The sequence below is a fragment of the Phyllobates terribilis genome, unplaced genomic scaffold, assembly GCF_046119375.1.
Source record: "Phyllobates terribilis strain yellow unplaced genomic scaffold, ASM4611937v1 Scaffold_2__4_contigs__length_985480577, whole genome shotgun sequence".
NCBI classification, from domain to species: Eukaryota; Metazoa; Chordata; class Amphibia; order Anura; family Dendrobatidae; genus Phyllobates; species Phyllobates terribilis.
Genome location: NW_027362762.1, coordinates 213,717,936 through 213,745,023, shown reverse-complemented (window position 1 = coordinate 213,745,023; position 27,088 = coordinate 213,717,936). Strand labels below are relative to the sequence as shown.

General features: G+C 42.0%; 1 protein-coding gene across 3 annotated transcripts in view; it reads right to left on the bottom strand.

The window, feature by feature from the left end:
* Positions 1-27,088, bottom strand: part of ERICH6B (glutamate rich 6B) — a 311,898-nt gene that overhangs the window by 154,689 nt on the left and 130,121 nt on the right. For all 3 annotated transcript variants that reach the window (XM_073663846.1, XM_073663848.1, XM_073663847.1), the window contains 2 exons: positions 22,718-22,780; positions 4,542-4,618 (listed from right to left, as the gene is read on the bottom strand). In XM_073663846.1, coding sequence (XP_073519947.1) covers positions 4,542-4,618; positions 22,718-22,780 — 140 coding nt within the window. The remainder of the gene's footprint in view (positions 1-4,541; positions 4,619-22,717; positions 22,781-27,088) is intronic.

Genomic DNA, 27,088 nt, shown 5'->3' with positions numbered 1-27,088 from the left:
GTGGCCTGGAAAGGTTTCGGACCTGAGGATAACTCTTGGGTGAGGTCAGATGATGTTTCCGCGTCCAGACTTATCAGAGCGTTTCACAGGAGATTTTCTGGTAAGCCTGGTCCTAGGGGATCCGGAGGATCCTCTTAGAAGGGGGGGTACTGTTAGAACCTTGCTCTTAGGTTTTTTCCTTTGCTGGTCACATGACCTTGTTGGCCTATTTAATCCTGCTCCGCCCTTCTGGCTTTGCTGGACTTCATTGTATAACTACTTTCTAGCTAGCCTGTGCTCTGTATCTAACTCTGTTAGTTTGTTTGGTCTACGGACCTTAGTGTTCTATATATTTTGTTTGTTTGTCTGTCTGCTACTATTTCTGTTAGGAGGTGTCCCATTTTCCTCCCAGTCCTTAGTACTTGTAGGGATTCCTTCCCCACATCTATAGGTCTCCGTACAGACTAGCTTAGGACTTTAGCAGGTCTGATCGCAGGATCAGGTCCCCTGTTACATCGTAGGGATATAGCTGAGTTCTATCGTAGGGACAGATCTCCTCTCTTTCCTTAGCTCTGGTAGCAGAATATAACAATATGTTAGCAAAGCGCAAACTGAAGTTAAAGGATGTTTCATTATTTTCCTTAGAACTAATGATGATCATTATGATCCTTACTTAGCATTAATAAGAATTATATGGTGATCTTCAAACAGTTCCTGTGCTTTATAGTTTGCAACGACCTCTACAGTTTAGTAATCAAGGGTTTCACGGTTGTGCAATTTCTTCTAAAAACTGAGGCGACTAAGGCTGGGATTAATCAAGACCGTGAACAATGCCCGACTTAAGAAGTCGTTGTGCTGGAGTCAGACGCTCGTGATCTATTAAGAGGCTTATGCCTCTTAATGAATCAAGTGTGTCTGAGAAGTGGCCTTTGCCTCTGTGAGTCTTGGCGCAAATTTTACTCCAGTCAGCGACTGGAGTAAGATTTCTAGAGTAAGGTATCATGCAGTTACTCATGAAATAGTGAGTTGAGGCATAATGCCCCCATTCTTTCCAAATCCACCTATTTTAGCAGAGCTGGGCAAAATTAGCATGAAAATGCCAAAAGTTGCAAAATACTTGTGCAACATCGGGTTGCACAAAAAATCTGTAAATTATCAAAGTGTTTTATGCCGTATTTCTGAATGATATTTATGAATCGGGGCCTATGTTTTGATCAAATTAATATATTGTTACAAATTATGTTATTTTATGTCACTTTACATCCCTTTACATTTGGATTCACCTTTTATTAATATAATGAAGAGGCCTATTTGCATGTTGCTTACATTTTGCTATGTATTGTTACCAATGCTGTAGAAAAAACATGGACTGCACATCCAATTTTTGCCTAGCGGCATTAATTGGACATGTATGATTTTTGGAAGTGCAGTCTCTATCTTTCTTTACATCTATGGAATATTGCATACTGTCCCCTCTTTTTTTTTGTTTTTTTTGGACCACCACTCCTCCTATTTGATCCAGGTGCTTTTAAATTAGCAGGAGCCTCTAAGACGGTTCTGCATATTTTTGCTCTCAGCTCACAGTTTGAGAAAATATGGATGGTGAGTTTTTTAGACCTACAGTTGAAACCAGAAGTTTACATACACTATATAAAAAGACACATATGCATGTTTTTCTCAATATCTGACATGAAATCAGAACAAACCTTTCCCAATTTTAAGTCAATTAAGATTACCATAATTTTTAATATTTGCCAAAAGCAAGAATAATGAGAGAGAGAGAATGTTTTAAGGCATTTTTATTACTTACTGCAAAGTCAAAAGTTTACATACATTTCATTAGTATTTGGTACCATTGCCCTTAAACTGAATGGCTTGGGTCAAACGTTTGGGATATCCTTCCACAAGCTGCTCACAATAGTTGGTTGGAATTTGGGCCCATTCCTCCTGACAAAACTGGTGTAACTGATCCAGGTTTATAGGTCGCTGTTGGCAGCGGATCATTCAGGATACTCTCACAGCGTGTTGACAACAGAACAAAGCTTTAATTAGCTATAAACAGGTACAGATATGATAGGCTTTGTGGAATCAGGAATAAACATATCTTAAGTGTCTCTGTGCAGCATCAGCAGGCTGCTTCTCCTCTCATGCACAGACACAGGAAACTGAACACAGTCACATGGTCTTTTCTGTGTGTGAACCTCTGGGAGTTTTTTTTTTCAATTTTATAGACAATACACAAACCTAGCAATAGAACATTTACATACACAGGAATGGAGTTGTTACACTAAACAGATTCCAACAGTCACCTCACTCGCACCTGCCTTTTCAGCTTTTCCCATAAATTTTCAATATGATTGAGATCAGGGCTTTGTGATGGCCATTTCAAAACATTGACTTTGTTATCCTTAAGCCACTTTGTTACCATTTTGGCAGTCTGCTTCGGGTCATTGCCCATTTGGAATACCCATACTGCCCAAGCTTTAACTTCCTGGCTGATGTCTTGAGATGTTGCTTCAGTATTGCCACATAATTTTCTTTTCTCATGATGCCATCTATTTTTTTGACGTGCACCAGTCCCTCCTGCAGCAAACAACCCCACAACATGATGCTGCCACCCCCGTGTTTCACAGTTGGGATGGTGTTCTTAGGCTTCCAAGCTTCTCCCTTTTTCCTCCAAACGTAACGATGGTTATTATGCCCAAAAAGTTAAATTTTTGTTTCATCAGACCACAGGACATGTCTCCAAAAATTAAGGTCTTTGTTCCTGTGTACAAACATTAATCTGGCTTTTTTATGTTTTTTTTGGAGTAATGGCTTCTTCCTGGCAGAGTGGCCTTTCAGCCATGTTGATACCGTACTCATTTCACTTTGGTTATTGACACAATCTTACCAGCTTCCGCCATAATCTTCACAAAGTCTTTTGCTTTTGTCCTTGGGTTGACATGCACATGTCGGACCAAAGCATGTTCATCTCTGGGCACAGAACCCTTCTCCTTCTTGAGTGGTATGATGGCTGGACATTCCCATCTGGTTTGTACTTGCGTATAATTGTTTGTACAGATGTCCAAGGCACCTTCAGGTATCCTCAAATTGTACCCAAGGATGAGCCAGACTCGTGCACATCCACAATTCTCTTCCTTATATCTTGGCTGATTTCTTTAGACTTTCCCATGATGCTACACAAAGAAGCAGTGTGTTTCAGGTGTGCATTAAAATACATCCACAGGTGTCTCTAATTAATTGAGATGTTGCCAAGACACATGACATCATCATATGGATAGTCCAGAATTGTTTAAAGGCATAGTAATCTTAGTGTATGCAAACTTTTGACTTTGCAGTAAGTAATAAAAATGCCTTAAAACATTCTCTCTCTCTCATTATTCTGGCATTTGGCAAATATTAAAAATTATGGTAATCCTAATTGACCTAAAACGGGAAAGGTTTATTCTGATTTCATGTCATATTGAGAAAATTATGCATATGTGTCTTTTTATATAGTGTATGTAAACTACTTCTGGTTTCAACTGTATTTACTTGGAGTTGGTGCTGTGTGTTGGCCATTGTTCCAGTGGTGCTGTGCCCGTAGTGTGGCCTGGAGTCATGGCGACTCAGCCTCGCAGTATGGGTGCTGTGGGGCACCAGGTCACCCGCCCTGCTGGTGCACTGTGACTGTGACAATGGTTGGCACAGGATGCTGCAACTTTAAGGCTAGGGACCCACTGAGAGGATCACCATGATATGGCAGTGGGCTTCATACAGTCTGATCAGAATGTTAAACTAAGAACCTCCTGTTCGGTTTTGTAAATTTTTGCCTTGCGGCATTTGATCAATGTTTATTTTTTGGATGTGCTGTTCATCAGCATAAGGAGAAAGGATTACCAGCTTCATGAATAGTTCAAAAAATAGGTTTCTTTATTGTGAAAAAAGCTCTTTAAAAACAGATTCCATAGTCACATAGTATAGCCAGGGCAACGCGTTTCGAACGCTAAAGATGCGTTCTTTGTCAAGACTTGACAAAGAACACATCTTTAGCGTTCGAAACGCGTTGCCCTGGCTATACTATGTGACTATGGAATCTGTTTTTAAAGAGCTTTTTTCACAATAAAGAAACCTATTTTTTGAACTATTCATGAAGCTGGTAATCCTTTCTCCTTATGCTGTGGAACTACTGCGAATGGTTCATTGCACCTATGCTTCAGGACGTCATTGCTCAGGTGAGCTGGTGTTACCTTATTACTACTCCATGTGCTGTTCATGCCTTTTGTATTTTTTATACAGTTGTGGTGAAATTTATTATTATTTGTTGTGAATTTATGTCATAGCAACAAGAAAAAAAGAAATACATAAAAGCTCATTCCGACGAGCGTATTATACGGACAAGGGCTGTCTGAGTTAAGATTGGACAGCACACCGAAAGGAGAGTAATCTTCCTGGAAAACAAAAAGTACAGGACATTATCTGTCACTTTAAATGATTTGCCAATCCCGACATACTAACTTTATTCTAATGTGTATGGGTGTTTGGGGACTTTACGTAATGTTTGTTGGTGGCTTACTTACCTGTCTTTGTATCTTAGTATCATCTTGTTCCAAATCTGAAGTACCACCTTCTACCATGTTTTCACTAGTGACAGAGCCTAAAGGACATAGAATGTATGAAAATAAGACTTATATAGCAGCTATATCTCAAATTGTGACCCAATAGTTGCATATTGGATAAGTGTTGGTGCATACATCGTATTTGCTTTCTAAAATATATTGCCTGGAAACACTAACTTGTAGTGGGAAGTTCTCAGCTGCATGTACCCAGCATTCATTTTTACAGGAATTATCAGTGACTATATCCTAAGGCTTCAATATTGGACCAAATGCATTTGGCCCAGCATTCTTAAGAACAAATTAAAAATGGACATCTTCTCTAGAACATCAATCTGTAAATGTTTCAATAATGTATGTATAGTCAGAAGGCTCGGCTGGATGACTGGTTGGCGGCCTGCCAGGATCTATTATAATGAATGATTCACATGATGAAGGTCAACTCAAAACTATTTCAGATTAAATGAATAGTTAAAATCACAAGTGTGCCAAGCCATTCAGCTGCTTCTCCCTGAACCTGAAATGATAGCTCTCTTCCTTATAAACATTTGTATTATGATCTCTTCTCTCTACACCTGCACACATATTTTGGGCAGTGCAACCATCATTGAATGGTAATTAAGTTATTTGTAGAGAAAATGGAAACAGTAAATTAATTCTCTACATCTACTAATGCATTATCTAATGATTATCATTGTGGAAAACATTTATTTCTACATGCTGCACATTGGTTGTCTTCTGATGAGATAGTAAATAAAATTGGATATATGTCTATTCTTTTTTTTAAGGGATATCGTTAGTAAGGAGGGCTGGTGACGTGTAAAGGACACTGAGGTTAAAGGGAATCTGCCAGCAAGTTTTCAGCCCTTTAACTATTTGTATGGTCATGCAGGGCCACCATCATTATAGAATTAAATGGTCTTGGGGGAGAGCACATGATGAACTTCGTGTGGGGAGTGGGGGAGAGGGCACATGATGAACTGGGGGTGGGGGGTGGGGAGAGCTAATGATGAACTAGGAGTGGGGGTGGGGAGAGGTAATGATGAATTGGGAGTAGGGGTGGGGAGAGCTAATGATGAACTGGGAGTGGGGAGAGCTAATGATGAACTGGGAGTGGGGGGTGGGGAGAGCACATGATGAACTGGGAGTGGGGGTGGGGAGAGCAAATGATGAACTGGGAGTGGGGGGTGGGGAGAGGTAATGATGAATTGTGAGTGGGGGGTAGGGAGAGCTAATGATAAACTGGGAGTGGGGGGTGGGGAGAGCACATAATGAACTGGGAGTGGGGGATGGGGAGAGCACATGATAAACTGGGAGTGGGGGTGCGGAGAGCAAATGATGAACTGGGACTGGGGGTGGGGAGAGGTAATGATGAATTGGGAGTGGGGGGTAGGGAGAGCTAATGATGAACTGGGAGTGGGGGTTGGGGAGAGCTAATGATGAATTGGGAGTGGGGGGTGGGGAGAGCACATGATGAACTGGGAGTGGGGGTGGGGAGAGCTAATGATGAACTAGGAGTGGGGGGTGGGGAGAGCACATGATGAACTGGAAGTGGGAGGTTGGTTAGAGCACATAATGAACTGGGGGTGGGGAGAGCTAATGATGAATTGGTAGTGGGGGGTGGGGAGAGCACATGATAAACTGGGAGTAGGGGGTGGGGAGAGCATATGATGAACTGGGAGCGGGGGGAGCACATGTTGAACTGGGGGTGGGGAGAGCACATGATGAATTGGGATTGGGGGGTGGGGAGAGCTAATGATGAACTGGGAGTGGGGGTGGGGAGAGGCAATGATGAATTGGGAGTGGGGGTAGGGAGAGCTAATGATGAACTGGGAGTGGGGGTGGGGAGAGCTAAAGATGAATTGGGAGTGGGGGGTGGGGAGAGCTAATGATGAACTGGGAGTGGGGGGTGGGGAGAGCACATGATGAACTGGGAGTGGGGGGTGGGGAGAGCACATGATGAACTGGAAGTAGGGGTGGGAGGTTGGTTAGAGCACATAATGAACTGGGGGTGGGGAGAGCTAATGATGAATTGGGAGTGGAGGGTGGGGAGAGGTAATGATGAATTGGGAGTGGGGGGTGGGGAGAGCACATGATAAACTGGGAGTAGGTGGGGGGAGAGCATACGATGAACTGGGAGTAGAGGGAGCACATGATGAACTTCGTGTGGGGAGTGGGGGAGAGGGCACATGATGAACTGGTGGTGGGGGGTGGGGAGAGCTAATGATGAACTAGGAGTGGGGGTGGGGAGAGGTAATGATGAATTGGGAGTAGGGGTGGGGAGAGCTAATGATGAACTGGGATTGGGGGGTGGGGAGAGCTAATGATGAACTGGGAGTGGGGGTGGGGAGAGGCAATGATGAATTGGGAGTGGGGGTGGGGAGAGGCAATGATGAACTGGGAGTGGGGGGTGGGGAGAGCTAATGATGAACTGGGAGTGGGGGGTGGGGAGAGCACATGATGAACTGGGAGTAGGGGTGGGGAGAGCACATGATAAAGTGGAAGTGGGAGGTTGGTTAGAGCACATAATGAACTGGGGGTGGGGAGAGCTAATGATGAATTGGGAGTGGAGGGTGGGGAGAGGTAATGATGAATTGGGAGTGGGGGGTGGGGAGAGCACATGATAAACTGGGAGTAGGTGGGGGGAGAGCATATGATGAACTGGGAGTAGAGGGAGCACATGTTGAACTGGGGGTGGGGAGAGCACATGATGAATTGGGATTGGGGGATGGGGAGAGCTAATGATGAACTGGGAGTGGGGGTGGGGGGAGGTAATGATGAATTAGGAGTGGGGGTGGGGAGAGCTAATGATGAATTGGGAGTGGGGGGTGGAAAGAGAAAATGATGAAGTGGGGGTGGGGAAAGCAAATAATAAATTGAGGATGGGGAGCGCAAATAATGATGACATGAGGGTGGGGGATGGGGAACAGCAAATTAAGAATTAAAGGTGGCCATGGGGAGAGCAAATGATGACTTGAGGGTGGAGGTGGAGAGCAAATGATAATGAATTGAGGGTGGGGTAGAACAAATGATGATGAATTGGGGTGGGGAGAGTAAATGATGATGAAGTGGGGGTGGGAGAGATCGAGGACATGACAAAGTGAATTGGGGCAGAGGGGGGCATGTAAATATAATGAATCAGGAGAGTGGGGGGCGTTGACGATGCAGGAGTGTGACTGGTAATGAATTGAGGGAAAGAATACAGGTTCTAATTAATTTATGTATTTATTAGATGGGGAAAGTGGCTATTTGCAGTTAGTGGGGGCACAGTGGTGGATTACAATTTATATTTGGAATGGTGGGTTGCATAATAACTAATTATATATTAATGGTGGGTGCACATCTGTATTCAGGTATGTAGTGTAGAAATTGGGGAATGTGCTCTAGATAACTGTGTGTTACTTTTATGCAGAGACGAGTCCTGGCTGGAAGAAGTGATGGCGGTCTGCGCTTGATAAAGGAGAAAAGCGAGATGAAGGACTTCAACTAGAGTCAACTACTGGTGAGTCAGTGTGTTATCTGTATACTGACACTATACACTATATACTATGTACAGAGCTCCTGTGTATAATGTCACTGGTGAGCACTGCATTACCTGTACATTATATACAGTGGGTACAGAAACTATTCAGACCCCTTTAAATTTTTCACTCTTTGTTTCATTGCAGCCATTTGGTAAATTCCAAAAAAATATTATTTCTTTCTCATTAAAGTACACTCTGCACCCCATCTTGACTGCAAAAAAACAGAAATGTAAAAATTTTTACAAATTTATTAAAAAAGAAAAACTGAAATATCACATGGTCATAAGTATTCAGACCCTTTGCTCAGACACTCATATTTAAGTCACATGCTGCCCATTTCCTTGTGATTCTCTTTGAGATGGTTCTACTACTTCATTGGAGTCCAGCTGTGTTTAATTAAACTGATAGGACTTGATTTGGAAAGGCACACACCTGTCTATATAAGACCTCACAGCTCACAGTGCATGTCAGACCAAATGAAAATCATGAGCTCAAAGGAACTGCCCAAGGAGCTCAAAGACAGAATTATGGCAAGGTACAGATCTGTCCAAGGTTACAAAAGCATTTCTGCATTACTCAAGGTTCCTAAAAGCACAGTGACCTCCATAATCCTTGAATGGAAGAAGTTTGGATACCACCAGAAGTCTTCCTAGACCTGGCCGTCCAGCCAAACTGAGCAATCGTGGGAGAAGAGCCTTGGTGAGAGAGGTAAAGAAGAACCCCAAGATCACTGTGGCTGAGCTCCAGAGATGCAGTAGGGAGATGGGAGAAAGTTCCACAAAGTCAACTATCACTGCAGCCGTCTACCAGTAGGGCCTTTGTGGCAGAGTGACCCGACGGAAGCCTCTCCTCAGTGCAAGACATATGAAAGCCCACATAGAGTTTGCTCAAAAACACATGAAGAACTCCCAGACTATGAGAAATAAGATTCTCTGGTCTGATGAGATGAAGATAGAACTTTTTGGTGATAATTCTAAGCGGTATGTGTGGAGAAAACCAGGCACTGCACATTACCTGCCAAATACAATCACAACAGTGAAATATGGTAGTGGCAGCATCATGCTATGGGGGTGTTTTTCAGCTGCAGAGACAGGATGACTGGCTGCAATTGAAGGAAAAATTTATGCGGCCAAGTACAGAGATATCCTGGATGAAAACCTCTTCCAGAGTGCTCTGGACCTCAGACTTGGCCAAAGGTTCACCTTCCAACAAGAAAATGACCCTAAGCTCACAGCTAAAATAACAAAAGAGTGGCTTCAGAACAACTCTGTGACCATTCTTGACTTCCCCAGCCAGAGCACTGACCTAAACCCAATTGAGCATCTCTGGAGAGATCTGAAAATGGCTGTCCACCAACGTTCACCATCCAACCTGACCGAACTGGAGAGGATCTGCAAGGCAGAATGGCAGAGGATCCCTAAATCCAGGTGTGAAAAACTTGTTTCATCATTCCCAAGAAGACTCATGGCTGTACTAGCTCAAAAGGGTGCTTCTACTCAATACTGAGCAAAGGGTCTAAATACTTATGACCATGTGATATTTCAGTTTTTCTTTTTTAATAAATTTGCAAAAATTTCTGTTTTTTTTTCAGTCAAGATGGGGTGCAGAGTGTACTTTAATGAGAAAAAAATTAACTTTTTAGAATTTACCAAATGGCTGCAATGAAACAAAGAGTGAAAAATTTAAAGGGGTCTGAATACTTTCCGTATTCACTGTACAGAGCTCCTGTGTATAATGTCACCTGTGAACACTGTATTACCTACACACTCATACTTTATACAAAGCTCCTGTGTATAATGTCACTGGTGATTCCTGTGTTACCTGTACACTGACACTATATACAGAGCTCCTGTGTATAATGTCACCGGTGATCCCTGTATTTCCTGTACACTATATACTATGTACAGAGCCTCTGTTTATAATGTCACTGGTGATCACTGTATTACCTGGACACTGACACTATATACAGAGCTCTTGTGTATAATGTCACTGGTGATTAGTGTATTACCAGTACACTGATACTATATACAGAGCTCCTGTGTATAATGACACTAGTGATCACTGTATTACCTGTACACTATACACTATATACAGAGCTCCTGTGTATAATATCACTGATGATCCCTATATTACCTGTACACTGACACTTTAATACAAACAACCCCAGATAAGGCATTATATACTGTATATACACACTTGGGTGCTCAGTCAGAATATATCAACTGTGCAGCCCAGTCTAACTCCATGTACATCATTAATAAATTAGGAGGAAAATACGGAGTATTGTAGACTCAGATAAAATAGAATTTTATTAGAAATGTATTAAAATACACATATTAATTAGTACAACACAGACAGGACAGACAATAAATTCATCAAATTGTGTGCAGCCTTAGGTATCAACATTTAGCAAGTCTAATGGAGTCCCACTAAGACCGTGGTAGACAACTAAAGTACAAATTATAATGCCAGAGAAAAAGGCAGTGCCATAGGTAACAATTCCCAACACTTGGGATAGTAAATCACAATGCCTCAGCCTTCATCTCTGACACAATGAACAAGAAAAAATCATTGAGTGAATACATTTGCATAGTATCAATCAAGTGTAATGTTCATAGCTTACCCAGGTGGCAGGACAACCTAGAGTAAGGGAGGCTGACACACAAAAAGTCCCCCTAAAAGACCCCTATGCGCGTTTTGCTTCCAGTATTTACCGCTTCATCATGGGGGATATAACCAACAGCCCAAGTAGGACCTCTATGTTATGTTCTGCTACCAGAGCTAAGGAAAGAGAGGAGATCTGTCCCTACGATAGAACTCAGCTTTATCCCTACGATGTAACAGGGGACCTGATCCTGCGATCAGACCTGCTAAAGTCCTAAGCTAGTCTGTACGGAGACCTATAGATATGGGGAAGGAATCCCTACAAGTACTAAGGACTGGGAGGAAAATGGGACACCTCCTAACAGAAATAGTAGCAGACAGACGAACAAACAAAATATATAGAACATAGAGGTCCGTAGACCAAGCAAACTAACAGAGTTAGATACAGAGCACAGGCTAGCTAGAAAGTAGTTATACAATGAAGTCCAGCAAAGCCAGAAGGGCGGAGCAGGATTAAATAGGCCAACAAGGTCATGTGACCAGCAAAGGAAAAAACCTAAGAGCAAGGTTCTAACAGTACCCCCCCTTCTAAGAGGATCCTCCGGATCCCCTAGGACCAGGCTTATCAGGAAATCTCCTGTGAAACGCTCTGATAAGTCTGGACGCGGAAACATCATCCGACCTCACCCAAGAGTTATCCTCGGGTCCGAAACCTTTCCAGGCCACAAGATACTGCAAACTACCTCTATACCGTCTAGAGTTAAGGATGCGAGAAATTTCATATTCCCCGTCCTCCACCACCGGAGGAACAGAGGCAGAGGCGTCACAATCAGATACAACAGCTTTTTTCAACAGAGAGACATGAAATACCGGATTAATTCTCCAGGAGGTAGGAACCTCCAACCTAACAGCAGATTGGTTGACAACCTGAAGCACCTTAAAGGGCCCTACAAACTTGGGACCCAATTTCTTAGAAGGAATCCTCAACCGCAGATTCCTAGAGGACAACCAAACCATGTCACCAACAGCGAACAAAACCTCCTGTCGTTTCCTATCAAAGTAGTCTTTAGATTTTCTGTTGGCCTCCTGAAGATTACCACGCACATCCGTCCAAACTCTCTCCAAATCACCGGAAAAATTCTCCTCCTCAGGCACGGCAGATCCCAACTTAGAGAACGACCCAAACGACGGATGTCTCCCAGAACAACAAAAAAAAGGCGAACAACCAGCAGAAGAAGATGTATGATTGTTCAGAGCAAATTCAGCAAGTGGCAGAAACTCAGACCACCCCTCTTGATTGTCTGCCACAAAACAACGCAAGAACTGCTCAACATCCTGGTTTTTCCTTTCTGTCTGGCCATTAGATTCAGGATGATATCCGGACGAGAACGACAAATGAACTCCCAACCTGTCACAAAAGGCACGCCAAAAACGAGCCACGAACTGAGGACCCCTATCAGAAACAATGTCAGTAGGAACGCCATGAAGTCTGACAATTTCCTTGACAAAGGCCTTAGCGAGAGTTTTAGCGCAGGGCAGTTTGATGAAGGGAACCAAGTGACACATCTTGCTAAAACGGTCCACGACCACCCAGATGACAGTAAAACCCTCAGAGGGGGGAAGGTCAGTTATAAAGTCCATAGCCAAATGTGTCCAAGGAGCACTGGGAACCTCCAAAGGACAAAGCAACCCCGCAGCAGGAGTATGTGAGGACTTAGATCTAGCACATATAGTACATTGACGCACCCACTTAATGACTTCCTTCTGCCATCCAGGCCACCAAAAACTGCGACCCACCAGTCTCTTGGTCTCAGAGATTCCGGGATGACCTGCCAACCGAGATTCGTGACACTCAACAAACAAATCTCTCCTAAAGGTCCCAGGCACAAACAACCTCCCATGAGGAGTGTTAGATGGGGCATTCTCCTGTGCTTTAAGAATCTCATCTTCCAAAACGGAGTCCAAAGCAGCTATCACAACACCTTCTTGTAAAATGTTCTCCTCTTTCTCAGCACCGACTATGGGAGAAAAACTGCGAGACAAGGCATCCGCCTTAACATTCTTAGTACCAGGGATGTAAGTAACGGAGAAATTAAACCGCGAGAAAAACAGTGCCCACCTAGCCTGATGGGCATTCAGGCGCTTGGCAGCATCAAGATATATCAGATTTTTATGATCCGTAAGAACCTGAACGGGAAATTCCGCACCTTCCAAGAAGTGGCGCCAGTGATCAAATGCGAGTTTAATAGCCAATAATTCCCGATTACCAATATCGTAATTCAGTTCAGTCTCCGAAAATTTTTCTGAAAAAAGGCACAGGAATGTAATCCATCCCCGTTATCCTGAGACAATACTGCGCCAACCCCCACAGAGGAAGCATCAACCTCAACCAAAAACGGCTTAGTCACATCAGGCTGCATAAGGATGGGAGCAGAGGTGAACCTCTCCTTGAGATACACAAAAGCTTCAATGGCCTCAGAAGACCACTGAACCGCATCAGCACCTTTCCTGGTGAGATCGGTCAGAGGTTTGACAATACTAGAAAATTTTTTTATGAATTTTCTGTAATAATTGGCGAAACCTAAAAACCTCTGTATCGATTTCAAACCAATAGGCCTAGGCCATTCCTGTACAGCTTGAACTTTAACCGGGTCCATCTCAAAACCTTCGCTGGAGATAATGTAACCCAAAAAACTAATTCTCTGTACCGCGAACTCACATTTCTCCAGCTTAGCAAAAAGCTAATTGTCCATTAATAACTGTAATACCTCACGTACGCTCCGCCAATGAGACTCCAGATCCGGCGAATAAATCAAAATGTCATCCAAATACACAACCACATTTTTGCCGATCAAAGGTCTAAGGATGTCATTAATAAGATTCTGAAAAAATGCAGGATCATTAGTAAGACCAAAAGGCATAACCAGATTCTCAAAATGACCCACAGGAGTGTTAAAAGCAGTCTTCCATTCGTCACCCTCCTTCATGCGCAACAGATTGTATGCCCCCTTAAGGTCAATTTTAGAGAACCACTTGGCCCCCATTAACTGGTTAAACAGATCAGGAATCAATGGCAGTGGGTAAGGATTGCGTACAGTAATTTTGTTAATCTCACGAAAATCCAGACAAGGACGTAAACCGCCGTCCTTTTTTTTTACAAAAAAAAATCCAACCGCCACAGGAGACTTAGAGGGCCTAATGTGACCGGCGGCCAAACTTGTCTGTATGTATTCCTCCAAAGCCTTCCTCTCAGGAATAGTAAGGTTAAATAAACGACTTTTAGGAAGAGTCGCTCCAGGGACAAATTCAATAGAACAATCATAGTCTCTATGGGGAGGCAAAACCTGCGATTCCTTCTCAGAAAAAACTCTCCAAAAATCCTGAATAGGAACAGACAATTCTCCCCTATCCACAGCTGCAATACGCCTGTTACAACACTTGTCATAACATTTATGGCTCCAGGATTTAATTTCACTGGTAGACCAATCCAGTACAGGATTGTGAAATTTTAACCAGGGCAATCCCAATATTACTGAAGAAGGCAAGTTATTCAAAACTACCAAATCCAATTTCTCATGGTGAACACCATTAATAGTGAGAGGAAATTCACAGACCTTGAGAGTAATATTCTTCAAAGGGGAACCATCCACAGAAACCACAGCAATGGGGGATGATAAAGGTTCGGGTTTTAAATTGAGTCTTTCCAAGAATCCCCCATCAATTACATTCAGAGTAGACCCACAATCAACAAACACCCGAAATTCCATTAATTTTTCCTGAGCAATCGTGGAAGCAGCTAAAAATACACCCTTGGAATTTAAACAGGCAATACGGGCATGACTGACCATTTTTTTTTCTTTCTTCATACGAAGCTCACAGCCTTTAATCAAATGACCAGATTTTCCGCAATAGAAACACAAGCCTTCAGAAAATCTACGGTCTTTTTCTTGAGAGCGAGGTGCCACTGATCCAATCTCCATCGGTTCACCACTGTTAGTACACACATTCTCATAACCAGAAACTGACATAGCAGAGGATTTGCTCTCATTAACCCTTGCACGCAGTCTCCTATCCACCCGTATAGCTAATTGCATAGCCTGTTGCAAATCTTCAGGTGTAGGATAAGCAATTAGCAGGTCTTTAACCCTTTCATTGAGCCCAGCAAGAAATAGACTTTTCAGAGCAGAATCGTTCCACCCTGTTTGAGTAGACCAACGACGGAAATGAGTACAATATTTTTCCACATTACCTGATCCCTGTTTCAAATGTCTTAATTCAGTCTCAGCTGATGAGACACGGTCAGGATCATCATATAATAGCCCCAAAGCAGAAAAAAAACTATCCACTGATCTGAAGCATGTATCACTAGGTTGCAAAGAAAAGGCCCACTCCTGAGGCTCTTTGCGCAAAAGTGACATTATGAACCCTATGCGCTGGGATTCATCCCCAGAGGACTTGGGTCTCAAACGAAAATACAATAAGCAAGCATTTTTAAATGAAAAAAATTCTCGGTGTTCACCAAAAAATAAATCCGGCAAACATACCTTAGGCTCCAAGAAATGTGCTCCAGGACAGTTACTCACGTGCTGACGGAGCTCGGCCACCTCCAGAGAGAGTCCCTGCAGGCGTTTAGCCAAATCCAGAACCGACACCATGATGGAACAGAAAAATCTTTCCTTAGAGAATTTGCAGGCTGGACTTACTGTTATGTTCTGCTACCAGAGCTAAGGAAAGAGAGGAGATCTGTCCCTACGATAGAACTCAGCTTTATCCCTACGATGTAACAGGGGACCTGATCCTGCGATCAGACCTGCTAAAGTCCTAAGCTAGTCTGTACGGAGACCTATAGATGTGGGGAAGGAATCCCTACAAGTACTAAGGACTGGGAGGAAAATGGGACACCTCCTAACAGAAATAGTAGCAGACAGACGAACAAACAAAATATATAGAACATAGAGGTCCGTAGACCAAGCAAACTAACAGAGTTAGATACAGAGCACAGGCTAGCTAGAAAGTAGTTATACAATGAAGTCCAGCAAAGCCAGAAGGGCGGAGCAGGATTAAATAGGCCAACAAGGTCATGTGACCAGCAAAGGAAAAAACCTAAGAGCAAGGTTCTAACACTCTAAATTCACATTGTAACGTATCATATGGTATGAGGGTGGCCAATAGTAAAGCACTCGCAGCGCATGTACGCTATAATGAACATCTAACAAGGACCTGCAGTATAGGTCACATGGTAACAATCACGCCACCCCCATTTAGATGATGTGTATCGGCGCATACGCGCTCGGATACTCGCAGTCCGGCGGTCCGCTGGCAGCGTCACCGCCATTGCGCGTGCGTGGGACCAGGACGCGTCACCAAGGCACCCGCACACGCGCACAGCAGCACTGGACGCCCCGGGAATCCCGGACCACGGGAACCGAACAGCGCATGCACACCGCATCACCAATGATCAAGTGCACATCCCGGAAAGCCATAGATGAATACAGATGTAAAAAAGTAAGGGTATAATTCTGGCATGAATGACCTAAATAAAGCACATAATGTCCTCTTAAATAAACAGCTTTTATAAATACATCCATATATAAAGTGACAGTAGCATGAATAGTGCACAACATACAGCCACAATGTACAATATCATCAGAAAGAAAGTGAATTTTAAACATTGCCACGCCACTTTAGGCAATTTCATAATTGCAACGCAAAATCGTTGTCTATAAGAGGTATTGAAGTGGTCCATGGAGGTATTAGAGGTGGAAATTTAAAGAAAATGCTGGCACAAAAAGAAGCGAGGTGGATCACTGTGTTAGGATCTATCACCCCGCATGGTCTTAATGAGACCGTGAATTTTGCATCATTCCTGTAGACCACACTTTAACCCAATGCTCCCTTTATTTTTTTCCTTTGTATATTTTGATGTTGTTTTGATTTTTACTTTCTTTATTTTTCCCTATACCCATTAGTGATCTGCTCCCATGGCTATCTGAACCGGATTAACCATATATTCACTTTCTTTCTGGCAAACGGACTACTCTACTTTTGTCATCACATATGGATTCCTCTTTTTGAAAGTGTGCATACGCGGGTGCCTTGGTGACGCGTCCTGGCTCCCGCGAACGCGCAATGGCGGTGACGCCGCCGGCGGATCGCCGGACTGCGAGTATCCGAGCGCGCATGCGCCGATACACATCATCTAAATGGGGGTGGCGTGATTGTTACCATGTGACCTATACCGCAGGTCCTTGTTAGATGTTCATTATAGCGTACATGCGCTGCGAGTGTTTTACTATTGGCCACCCTCATACCATGTGATACGTTACCATGTGGATTTAAAGGTCCTACTTGGGCTGTTGGTTATATCCCCCATGATGAAGCGGTAAATACTGGAAGCGAAACGCGCATAGGGGTCTTTTAGGGGGACTTTTTGTGTGTCAGCCTCCCTTACTCTAGTTTGTCCTGCCACCTGGGTAAGCTATGAACATTACACTTGATTGATACTATGCATATGTGTTCACATAATGATTTTTTCTTGTTCATTGTGTCAGAGATGAAGGCTGAGGCATTGTGATTTACTATCCCAAGTGTGTGAAATTGTTACCTATGGCGCTGCCTTTTACTCTGGCATTATAATTTGTACTTTAATTGTCTACCACGGTCTTAGTAGGACTCCATTAGAGTTGTTAAATGGTGATACCTAGGGCTGCACACAATTTGATGAATTTATTGTCTGTCCTGTCTGTGTTGTACTAATTAATATATGTATTTTAATATATTTCTAATAAAATTCTATTTTATATGAGTCTACAATACTCTGTATTTTCCTCCTAATTTATTAATGCTGTACACTGACACTATATACAGAGCTCCAGTGTATGTCATTGCTGGTGATCACTGTATTAGCTGTACACTGACACTGTACACTGTATACTATGTACAGAGCCCCTGTGTATAATGGCACTTATGGTAATAATAGTATTGTGCTTTTTTTATTAATGATCAGTATTGTAGTAGTCGTATCAGTATCAGCATTGTATTAATATCTGGTCCGGCCATGGTGTGACGGTATTTGTTTCTTATATGTGGTATTTTTCGGTCACTATGTGGTGGTAATATGTGGTCAGGCCATGGTGTGACAATATTTGTCTCTTGCATGTGATATTATTGGTCATTTTTAAAAAATGTATGTGACACATTCCCTTAAAGAAAAATCAATAAAAATATACCTAAAAAGAGTATTGGATATTTTAAGAAATGTTTAATAGGTTAGAGTAGAGTAGGGTCTGGCCAGAAGAGTCTACCTCGTCATGGTAGTGGCTTAAAAAATCTTTTGGCCAAAACAAAAGCTGCTGGCTATGTATGTGATATGGTGTTCGATGGGAACTGTTAATATATGAATTGTGAGGACGTGGTGCAGAAGTGGAGTTTTCCAAGAATGGGTGGTGGGACTGTGGAAGGTTCGAGGGGTGGAGATGGAGCTGGGGTGGAGTCTGGGCAGAGTCTCAAGGGGGCCCAAACATTTTGCCAGTATGGGACCTTGAAATTCCTAGTGGCAGCCCTGTGGGCATGTATAGTGGATATAAAAAGTCTACTCACCCCTGTTAAAATGCCAAGGTTTTGTCTTTTAAATCATACAAACAAGAATCATTTCAGAACTTTTTCCACCTTTAATGTCACCCACAATCTGCATACATCCACTGAAAAATAAACTAAAATATTTTTGGGTGGAAAAAGAAAAAATAGGCACTAAAATAATGTGAATGCATACATATGCACATCCTTAAACTAATACTTTGTTGAAGTAACCTTTGAATTTATGACAGCCCCCAAGCATAATGCTACCACTGCCATGCTTCAAAACGGGTGTGGTGCTCTTTTGGTGAACTGTAGTGTTGGCTTTGTGCCAAACACACCTTTTGGAATTATGACTAAAAACTTTAGCCATAGTCTCATCAGACCATAAGGCAAGGCTATGTGCCCACAATCAGGCAATAGCAGAGCTTTGGACTCAGCGTATTTTTGCTGTGTCCAATGCGCTGCGTCCGATCACACAGGTAAATCTGCATGTGTTCATTGAACACATGCGGAGTTACAGCACCCTATACATTCTTTTGTGGAAATTTATGTTGTGGAGACTAGCGTCTCCGCAACAGAAATTGACATGCTGCTGCTCATAAAGCTGCGCCACCGGTGAGTTCATGCAGTGGCAAATAGAAGCACAGTGGGCATGGGATTTCTATAAATCCCTTCCATTGTGCTTCTACTGTACAATGCAGCATTTTGGACGCAGCATTTTGGACACAGCTCAGGTGAGCTGTGTCCAAAACGCTGCAAATACTGATCGTGGGCACATACCCGAACACATTTTCCCTCATGCTTTTTGCAGACTTGATGTAAGTTTTGGCAAAACATAGTCAGATTTCAATGTTTTTCTTTGTAAGAAAAGGCTTCTGTTTTGACAACCTACGTCACAGACCAGGCATATGGTGAATATGAGAGATTATGATATGCAAGCGGTATTTGCCAGAAATTTCTGCTGCTCTTTTAATGTTGCTCTAAACCTTTTGGCAGCCACAAAAAACAATATTATTCTTGTATTTTAATCTATTTTTGAGTTACGTCCATTTGTAAGTAATGTAAATTTTTCATGTTAAACTGTACACAGGATATAACAGTAACTGCAGAGTGGAATAAAACTTTTTTTTTGTTTTGCTTTTTTATTTTGCATGTCCGTTGTGGAGATATTAGCAACCAAATATTTGGCACCTAATAAGTTAACTTTTGTTAAGTCCAAGTAGGTATTAACTGACAGTTTTCACTGGGGGCATGTACTTTTCTACCTGTATTAGTTGCCCAATCATAAGCAGGAAGAAAAAGAACACGCCCCCACAATGTACCGTTTTCCTGACTGATAACTTTCTACACTGAGATCCTTTGCTGTGTTGTAAGCTGTTTACAGACCATGGCTGTTGCTGTAAAATGCAACTAAGAAAATGTTAGGAAAATTCTATCAGAACAGCTAAATGGAATTAATCAGAATCACTTTAAACGATGTCATCTGTGTACTAACAACTACTTATCATGAGTTTAAATACTATTGTCTAATTCAGAACACAACCACATTCCCAATTATGAGAGGGTGTTCACTCTTATGCAACCACATTATTTTATTTTTGCTATTTTTATTTTCCCCTTCAAAATGATTTCAGTTTTTTTCTTAATGGATTTGTACAGATTATGAGTTACATAAATGGTGGAAAAAGTTCTGAAATCATTCTTCTTGGTATGATTTGTTTTACAAGACAAAACCTGGCATTTTAATAGGGGTGTGTAGACTTTTTATATCCACTGTGAGTCTTTAAAAGACATGTACCTTTATCTAGTCAGTACATTCTTCCATTCCTGAGTTATCAATATTTGAATTGTTATGCAAATGAGGCTGTTGATCTGAAGCCTCTGTCACTCCAGCTCTATTCCCCACCCAGCTTCATTTCCTCCTGCTTTACTGACAGCCTCTATGCTATGTCACTTCAGGGAAACAAACCATCAGTCATTCAGGAGGAGTAACAGAGGAACGGACTGGCTAGATATAAGTATTGATGGACTTTTCTTTGCAAAAGCTACAAGTGCATATAAGTAGTTGTGAAATCCTGCTGACAGATTTCTTTTAATGGCAAAGAGGGGGGTTCCAACAGGCAACTCTTCCTTGGCCAGCATATTTAAATACAGAGCTAGGAAAGCAAACTGATATTTTTAAGAAAGCTTAGACTGTGTCTTTGTATGCAGTTACACAAGTAAGATATACAGTACAGACAAAGTTTGGACACACCTTCTCATTTAAAGATTTTTCTGTATTTTCTTGACTATGAAAATTGTACATTCACACTGAAGGCATCAAAACTATGAATTAACACATGTGGAATTATATACTTAACAAAAAAGTGTGAAACAACTGAAAATATGTCTTATATTCTAGGTTCTTCAAAGTAGCCACCTTTTGCTTTGATGACTGCTTTGCACAATCTTGGCATTCTCTTGATGAGCTTCAAGAAGTACTCACCGGAAATGGTCTTCCAACAATCTTGAAGGAGTTCCCAGAGATGCTTAGCACTTGTTGGCCCTTTTTCCTTTACTCTGCCGTCCAGCTCACCCCAAACCATCTCGATTGGGTTCAGGTCTGGTGACTGTGGAGGTCAGGTCATCTGGCGTGGCAGCCCATCACTCTCCTTCTTGGTCAAATAGCCCTTACACAGCCTGGAGGTGTGTTTGGGGTCATTATCCTGTTGAAAAATAAATGATGGTCCAACTAAACGCAAACCGGATGGAATAGCATGCCGCTGCAAGATGCTGTGGTAGCCATACTGGTTCAGTATGCCTTCAATTTTGAATAAATCCCCAACAGTGTCACCAGCAAAGCACCCCCACACCATCACACCTCCTCTTCCATGCTTCACGGTGGGAACCAGGCATGTAGAGTCCATCCGTTCACCTTTTCTGCGTCGCACAAAGACACGGTGGTTGGAACCAAAGATCTCAAATTTGGACTCATCAGACCAAAGCACAGATTTCCACTGGTCTAATGTCCATTCCTTGTGTTCTTTGGCCCAAACAAGTCTCTTCTGCTTGTTGCCTGTCCTTAGCAGTGGTTTCCTAGCAGCTATTTTACCATGAAGGCCTGCTGCACAAAGTCTCCTCTTAACAGTTGTTGAAGAGATGTGTCTGCTACTAGAACTCTGTGTGGCATTGTCCTGGTCTCTAATCTGAGCTGCTGTTAACCTACGATTTCTGAGGCTGGTGACTCGGATAAACTTATCCTCAGAAGCAGAGGTGACTCTTGGTCTTCCTTTCCTGGGGCGGTCCTCATGTGAGCCAGTTTCTTTGTAGCGCTTGATGGTTTTTGCAATTGCACTTGGGTACACTTTCAAAGTTTGCCCAATTTTTTGGACTGACTGACCTTGATTTCTTAAAGTAATGATGGCCACTCGTTTTTCTATACTTAGCTGCTTTTTCTTGCCATAATAAAAATTCTAATAGTCTATTCAGTAGGACTATCAGCTGTGTATCCACCTGACTTCTGCACAACACAACTGATGGTCCCAACCCCATTTATAAGGCAAGAAATCCCACTTATTAAACCTGACAGGGCATACCTGTGAAGTGAAAACCATTTCCGGTGACTACCTCTTGAAGCTCATCAAGAGAATGCCAAGAGTGTGCAAAGCAGTCATCAAAGTAAAAGGTGGCTACTTTGAAGAACCTAGAATATAAGACATTTTCAGTTGTTTCACACTTTTTTGTTAAGTATATAATTCCACATGTGTTAATTCATAGTTTTGATGCCTTCAGTGTGAATGTACAATTTTCATAGTCATGAAAATACAGAAAAATCTTTAAATGAGAAGGTGTGTCCAAACTTTTGGTCTGTACTGTATGTACATAAAAAGGTTGTCCCATAAACAACATATATCACAGGATAGATAGAAAATTTAAGATAGTAAATGTAAGATGACAAGGGGTTCGACCACTTGGATCCCCATAAATAATTAGAATGGGAGCCCTGTGTGAATGGACCAGTAATGAAAATTTGTGCCCACTGCTACATTGACTGTCTATGGGAGTCGCGGTGGTACATCATCACTACCGCTCCATCCACACAGGGAACTTTGGCCGCCGTTCTTGAGATTAGTGGGGGTTTTAACAGCTGGACCCCCACATATCATACATGCTTTATTCTATTCTGTAGCTACATGATAAATGTTATTTATGGGATAACCTCTTTAAAGTGAATCTATCAGGAGATTCTTGCTTCCCGAACCATGGGTAACATGAATGACATGCTCACTCATTACAAATAGTTATATTTTATTTTGAAATACTGCAATTTTTCAGAGAAAACATAGTTTGTAAATGAGCCGAGAGTGGGGAATAGAGTCATGGGTACTGCTCTCTCCACCTTTTCTCTGCTTGATTCGGCTTGAAGGACTTTAGCAGTAAATAGGATTCACTTACATTGCTCCGTTGCTTTTGGTGCAGAGATTTTTGTATCTGAATCATCTGGTTCAGGATCCCCAGCTAGCATGAAACATATCCAGTGTAAATGACATCTTCAAATGCATGAAATATCCATAATATCATTTTTGCTATATTACAGTGACATTCCAACTATCGTTATTACCAAGCCTAATTGTGATTTTAAAATGAGTAAGATGTTTAAAAGGTCACAAGGAGCATTATACTACATCAACCAGGCCAGTGCTTATGTCAGTTCTCCTTATGCCGCATAAGCAGATATAATAATGAAGGTGATTCTGAAAAGACATTCAGGGTTAGACATTTATTGAATATACATGTAATGGATGATACATGATAAATGGGATTATTTCCAGGAAAAGAGGTTGGTGGTACACAACAAGAATTAAAATCTGACAGCGCTAGACATTATTCTACCATGGTTGAGGACAAAAACATGCATGACACAATGATTTGGTGGCTGAATCACAGCTCCATCAAGAGTTAAATCTTACACTGCAGATGGTACAGTACAACACAATGATATATTTGTTGCATATGCATTTTAAAATATTTATTTATGGTAAAGTAAAAGGAGTTGTGTAATAACACAATTATCTCTTTTAAAAGTTTTGGAATCCACGATTACACAAATTATTTGGTCGTATAACAATTTCTTTACAAAAATAGGTTGTCACTAGAGATGAGCGAACTCCAACCCCAACTGTACAGTTCGGGGCTCGTACTGAACAGTGTCAGGAGTTCAGAGTTCGGATAGAGAGAGATCTAAGAGGTAACGTTTCTCCTTGTGGAGAGTGACATACCAGCTCTGGCATGCCAAGGTAAGGAGGCTTATTCACCATGCAATGCTCCTCTGGAAAATGCAATAAGCAAATTGCCTCTTCAGAGAAAAAGAGGACTTGAACTCTATTGCGCCACCTATTGGAAATAGCCATCCTACAAGTCACAATCAACCCTTTAACAAGTCGTGCAATATGACTTAGGATAATAGCCAAATCAGAATCTCAATTTGCAGACATGGTGTTTCGGGCTGTTGGCCCTCATCAGTGCAAAGTATGAGAACTGATTTGGCAGGTGAGAGGCTCTGTACTGAGGTCTAAGGGGTAACATTTCTCCTTGTGGAGAGTGACATACCGGCTCTGGCATGCCAAGGTAAGGAGGCTTATTCGCCATGCAATGCTCCTCACGAAAGACCGTGTGGCCAAGGGCTCAGTGCCCTGTTTTGCCCCTTTAATTACCACCCTTTGCCCCTCCCCTTACAGTGGTTGAGAGTGCTAGCTTTGGAGTGCTGCCTGATCGAAATCCTCAGCACTTCACACACTGACACTGTAGGGGCCATGATTACACATAGTGTCAGTCTGTGCAGGGGCCCAAGTTCTCATTCCTCTCTTGTGTGTAGCGGCTGCTCGCTGCACACAGCATCACAAAGCAGTGGGCGGCCGATGCTGACAGGAGAGAGATATGAGAATATGCACAATGTCTCTGTTGCACCAGTATTTGGGACACTCTACGTGTAGCAATATTTTGAGCAGCCATAAATGCCTTCTATGTATGTTTAGAAATATCTGTAAATAGATTAGTCATTTTAAAATGAAACAGCAATTAAATATGCTACGTAATGTGAATTGGTTGCAGTTTTGGGTATGTGTTTACGAAATTCTATACAGTCAGGGCTCAGATTTTGAGTTCTTCTTTAGTCTTTTAAAAAATGTCATCGTCACCACTCTACTTTTGGCTCATTCAAAGGTCCTACTTTCGCATACGAGTTCTATCCGTGTTCTTCGCAGATAAAACTCATATTTAGTCTAGTTAATGGGGCTGTTCACATGTCCGACTTTTTTTCTAACCAAGTAGTCCTCACAAAATTTATCTAAGTGTCAGATCAAAATCAGCAATGTAAGCCTATGGGTCTGTGAAAAAGTTAGATAGCACTTGGATGGCATCCAAGTGCTGTCCATTTTTAACGGGCTGCTAGATAGGAAAAGTTAAAGAACCTTTTTTTGCTCATGTGGGAAAAACTGAAAAAACTCCAGCCAAACGCGGATGAAATTCAGATAACACTCTGATGAAAAGCTGCTGAAACTCTGAACACAATCACTGACAAAACTGGGACTGTTTTTCTCACATGTGAAAAACACAGACTCCTAAATAAGTCCTTTTTCTGTGATTTCTTGGGATGGCTCTCTACCTGATCACCAAAATATCAACTCAAACCAAAAAAGCATCTGAGTTTTCAAAGTAATTTCCTTTATTAATTCACATTCACTTCATGGGGTTTGGGTTCATGTTCAAGATTGGGTGACGTTCTACTACCTGAACCAAACTTTGGACATAAAGTTTGGTTGGGTACCAAAACCCGAACTTCGACCGGTCTCCTCATGCCTATCAGTGAGGTGTTTGAATCAACTTCCTAATGTGAAACCCCTGGCGATTTCTTGTGGAATTTCAAGCCTGTTATTGAGGTTCCAGTGGCCCCTTTTCAAAAGGGAGATACTGTAGCAGTTTTGCAGAGAGTTAATCTTGCTCTCTTAATACTGTCGTGGATGAGAATCACCTATACACTGACCTGAGGACCTGTCATAATGTGTTCTCATTGTTGCTGCACTGTGGGGTTGGGTACTCTATGAGCCCGATTCATCATCTCATTTCTACCAGTATTTGTGTGTGAATTCCTCTCAACTAGTTATTTTGTTTGTGATTTGCGCCAAATTCATTAAATGATTTGCTCCTTTATTCAAGTGGTCTTTTGTTATTTAGATAGTTTTCTGATGTTTATGTCAGTATGGCTTAGCAACTTTTTGAAAAAGTCATAAAATTTGGTGCCACTCTATCTCAGTTCCCCCCTGGAGTGATTTTATGTGTGACAGTTATTTAGACACAATTTTTACAGCATTTTGCAGATTGTGAGACTTTTTGATCTGAAAAAAGCAGAAAAAAAGACAGTTTGGGGCTTTGCCCAAAATGTATGAATTTCATGAGCAATTTGGATGAACTAAGTGCAAAAAAAGTCTGTGAAACCACAAGTTTAAAAAAAAAAATAAAATTTTCAATCGGTCCCTTTGCTAGTGAACTTTTGCCACTTAAGAAGACATCATTCAAATTTGCATTGGGCCCCAGGGGTACAGACTTCTGAAAAACTGTAAAACCAAGTCACCAGCGCTAAAGAAGCTTGGAGTGTGTTTTTGAAGTGTTTTTTTGCCAGACTTTTCTCCATATTAATAAAATAAATAAATATATATATACAGTACAGACCAAAAGTTTGGACACACACACCTTCTCATTTAAAGATTTTTCTGTATTTTCCTGACTATGAAAATTGTACATTCACACTGAAGGCATCAAAACTATGAATTAACACATGTGGAATTATATACTTAACAAAAAAGTGTGAAACAACTGAAAAATATGTCTTATATTCTAGGTTCTTCAAAGTAGCCACCTTTTGCTTTGATGACTGCTTTGCACACTCTTGGCATTCTCTTGATGAGCTTCAAGAGGTAGTCACCGGAAATGGTTTTCACTTCACAGGTGTGCCCTGTCAGGTTTAATAAGTGGGATTTCTTGCCTTATAAATGGGGTTGGGACCATCACTTGTGTTGTGCAGAAGTCTGGTGGATACACAGCTGATAGTCCTACTGAATAGACTGTTAGAATTTGTATTATGGCAAGAAAAAAGCAGCTAAGTAAAGAAAAACGAGTGGCCATCATTACTTTAAGAAATGAAGGTCAGTCAGTGCGAAAAATTGGGCAAACTTTGAAAGTGTCCCCAAGTGCAATTGCAAAAACCATCAAGCGCTACAAAGAAACTGGCTCACATTAGGACCGCCCCAGGAAAGGAAGACCGAGAGTCACCTCTGCTTCTGAGGATAAGTTTATCCGAGTCACCAGCCTCAGAAATCGCAGGTTAACAGCAGCTCAGATTAGAGACCAGGTCAATGCCACACAGAATTCTAGCAGCAGACACATCTCTTCAACAACTGTTAAGAGGAGACTTTGTGCAGCAGGCCTTCATGCTAAAATAGCTGCTAGGAAACCACTGCTAAGGACAGGCAACAAGCAGAAGAGACTTGTTTGGGCTAAAGAACACAAGGAATGGACATTAGACCAGTGGAAATCTGTGCTTTGGTCAGATGAGTCCAAATTTGAGATCGTTGGTTCCAACCACCGTGTCTTTGTGCGACACAGAAAAGGTGAACGGATGGACTCTACATGCCTGGTTCCCACCGTGAAGCATGGAGGAGGAGGTGTGATGGTGTGGGGGTGCTTTGCTGGTGACACTGTTGGGGATTTATTCAAAATTGAAGGCATACTGAACCAGCATGGCTACCACAGCATCTTGCAGCGGCATGC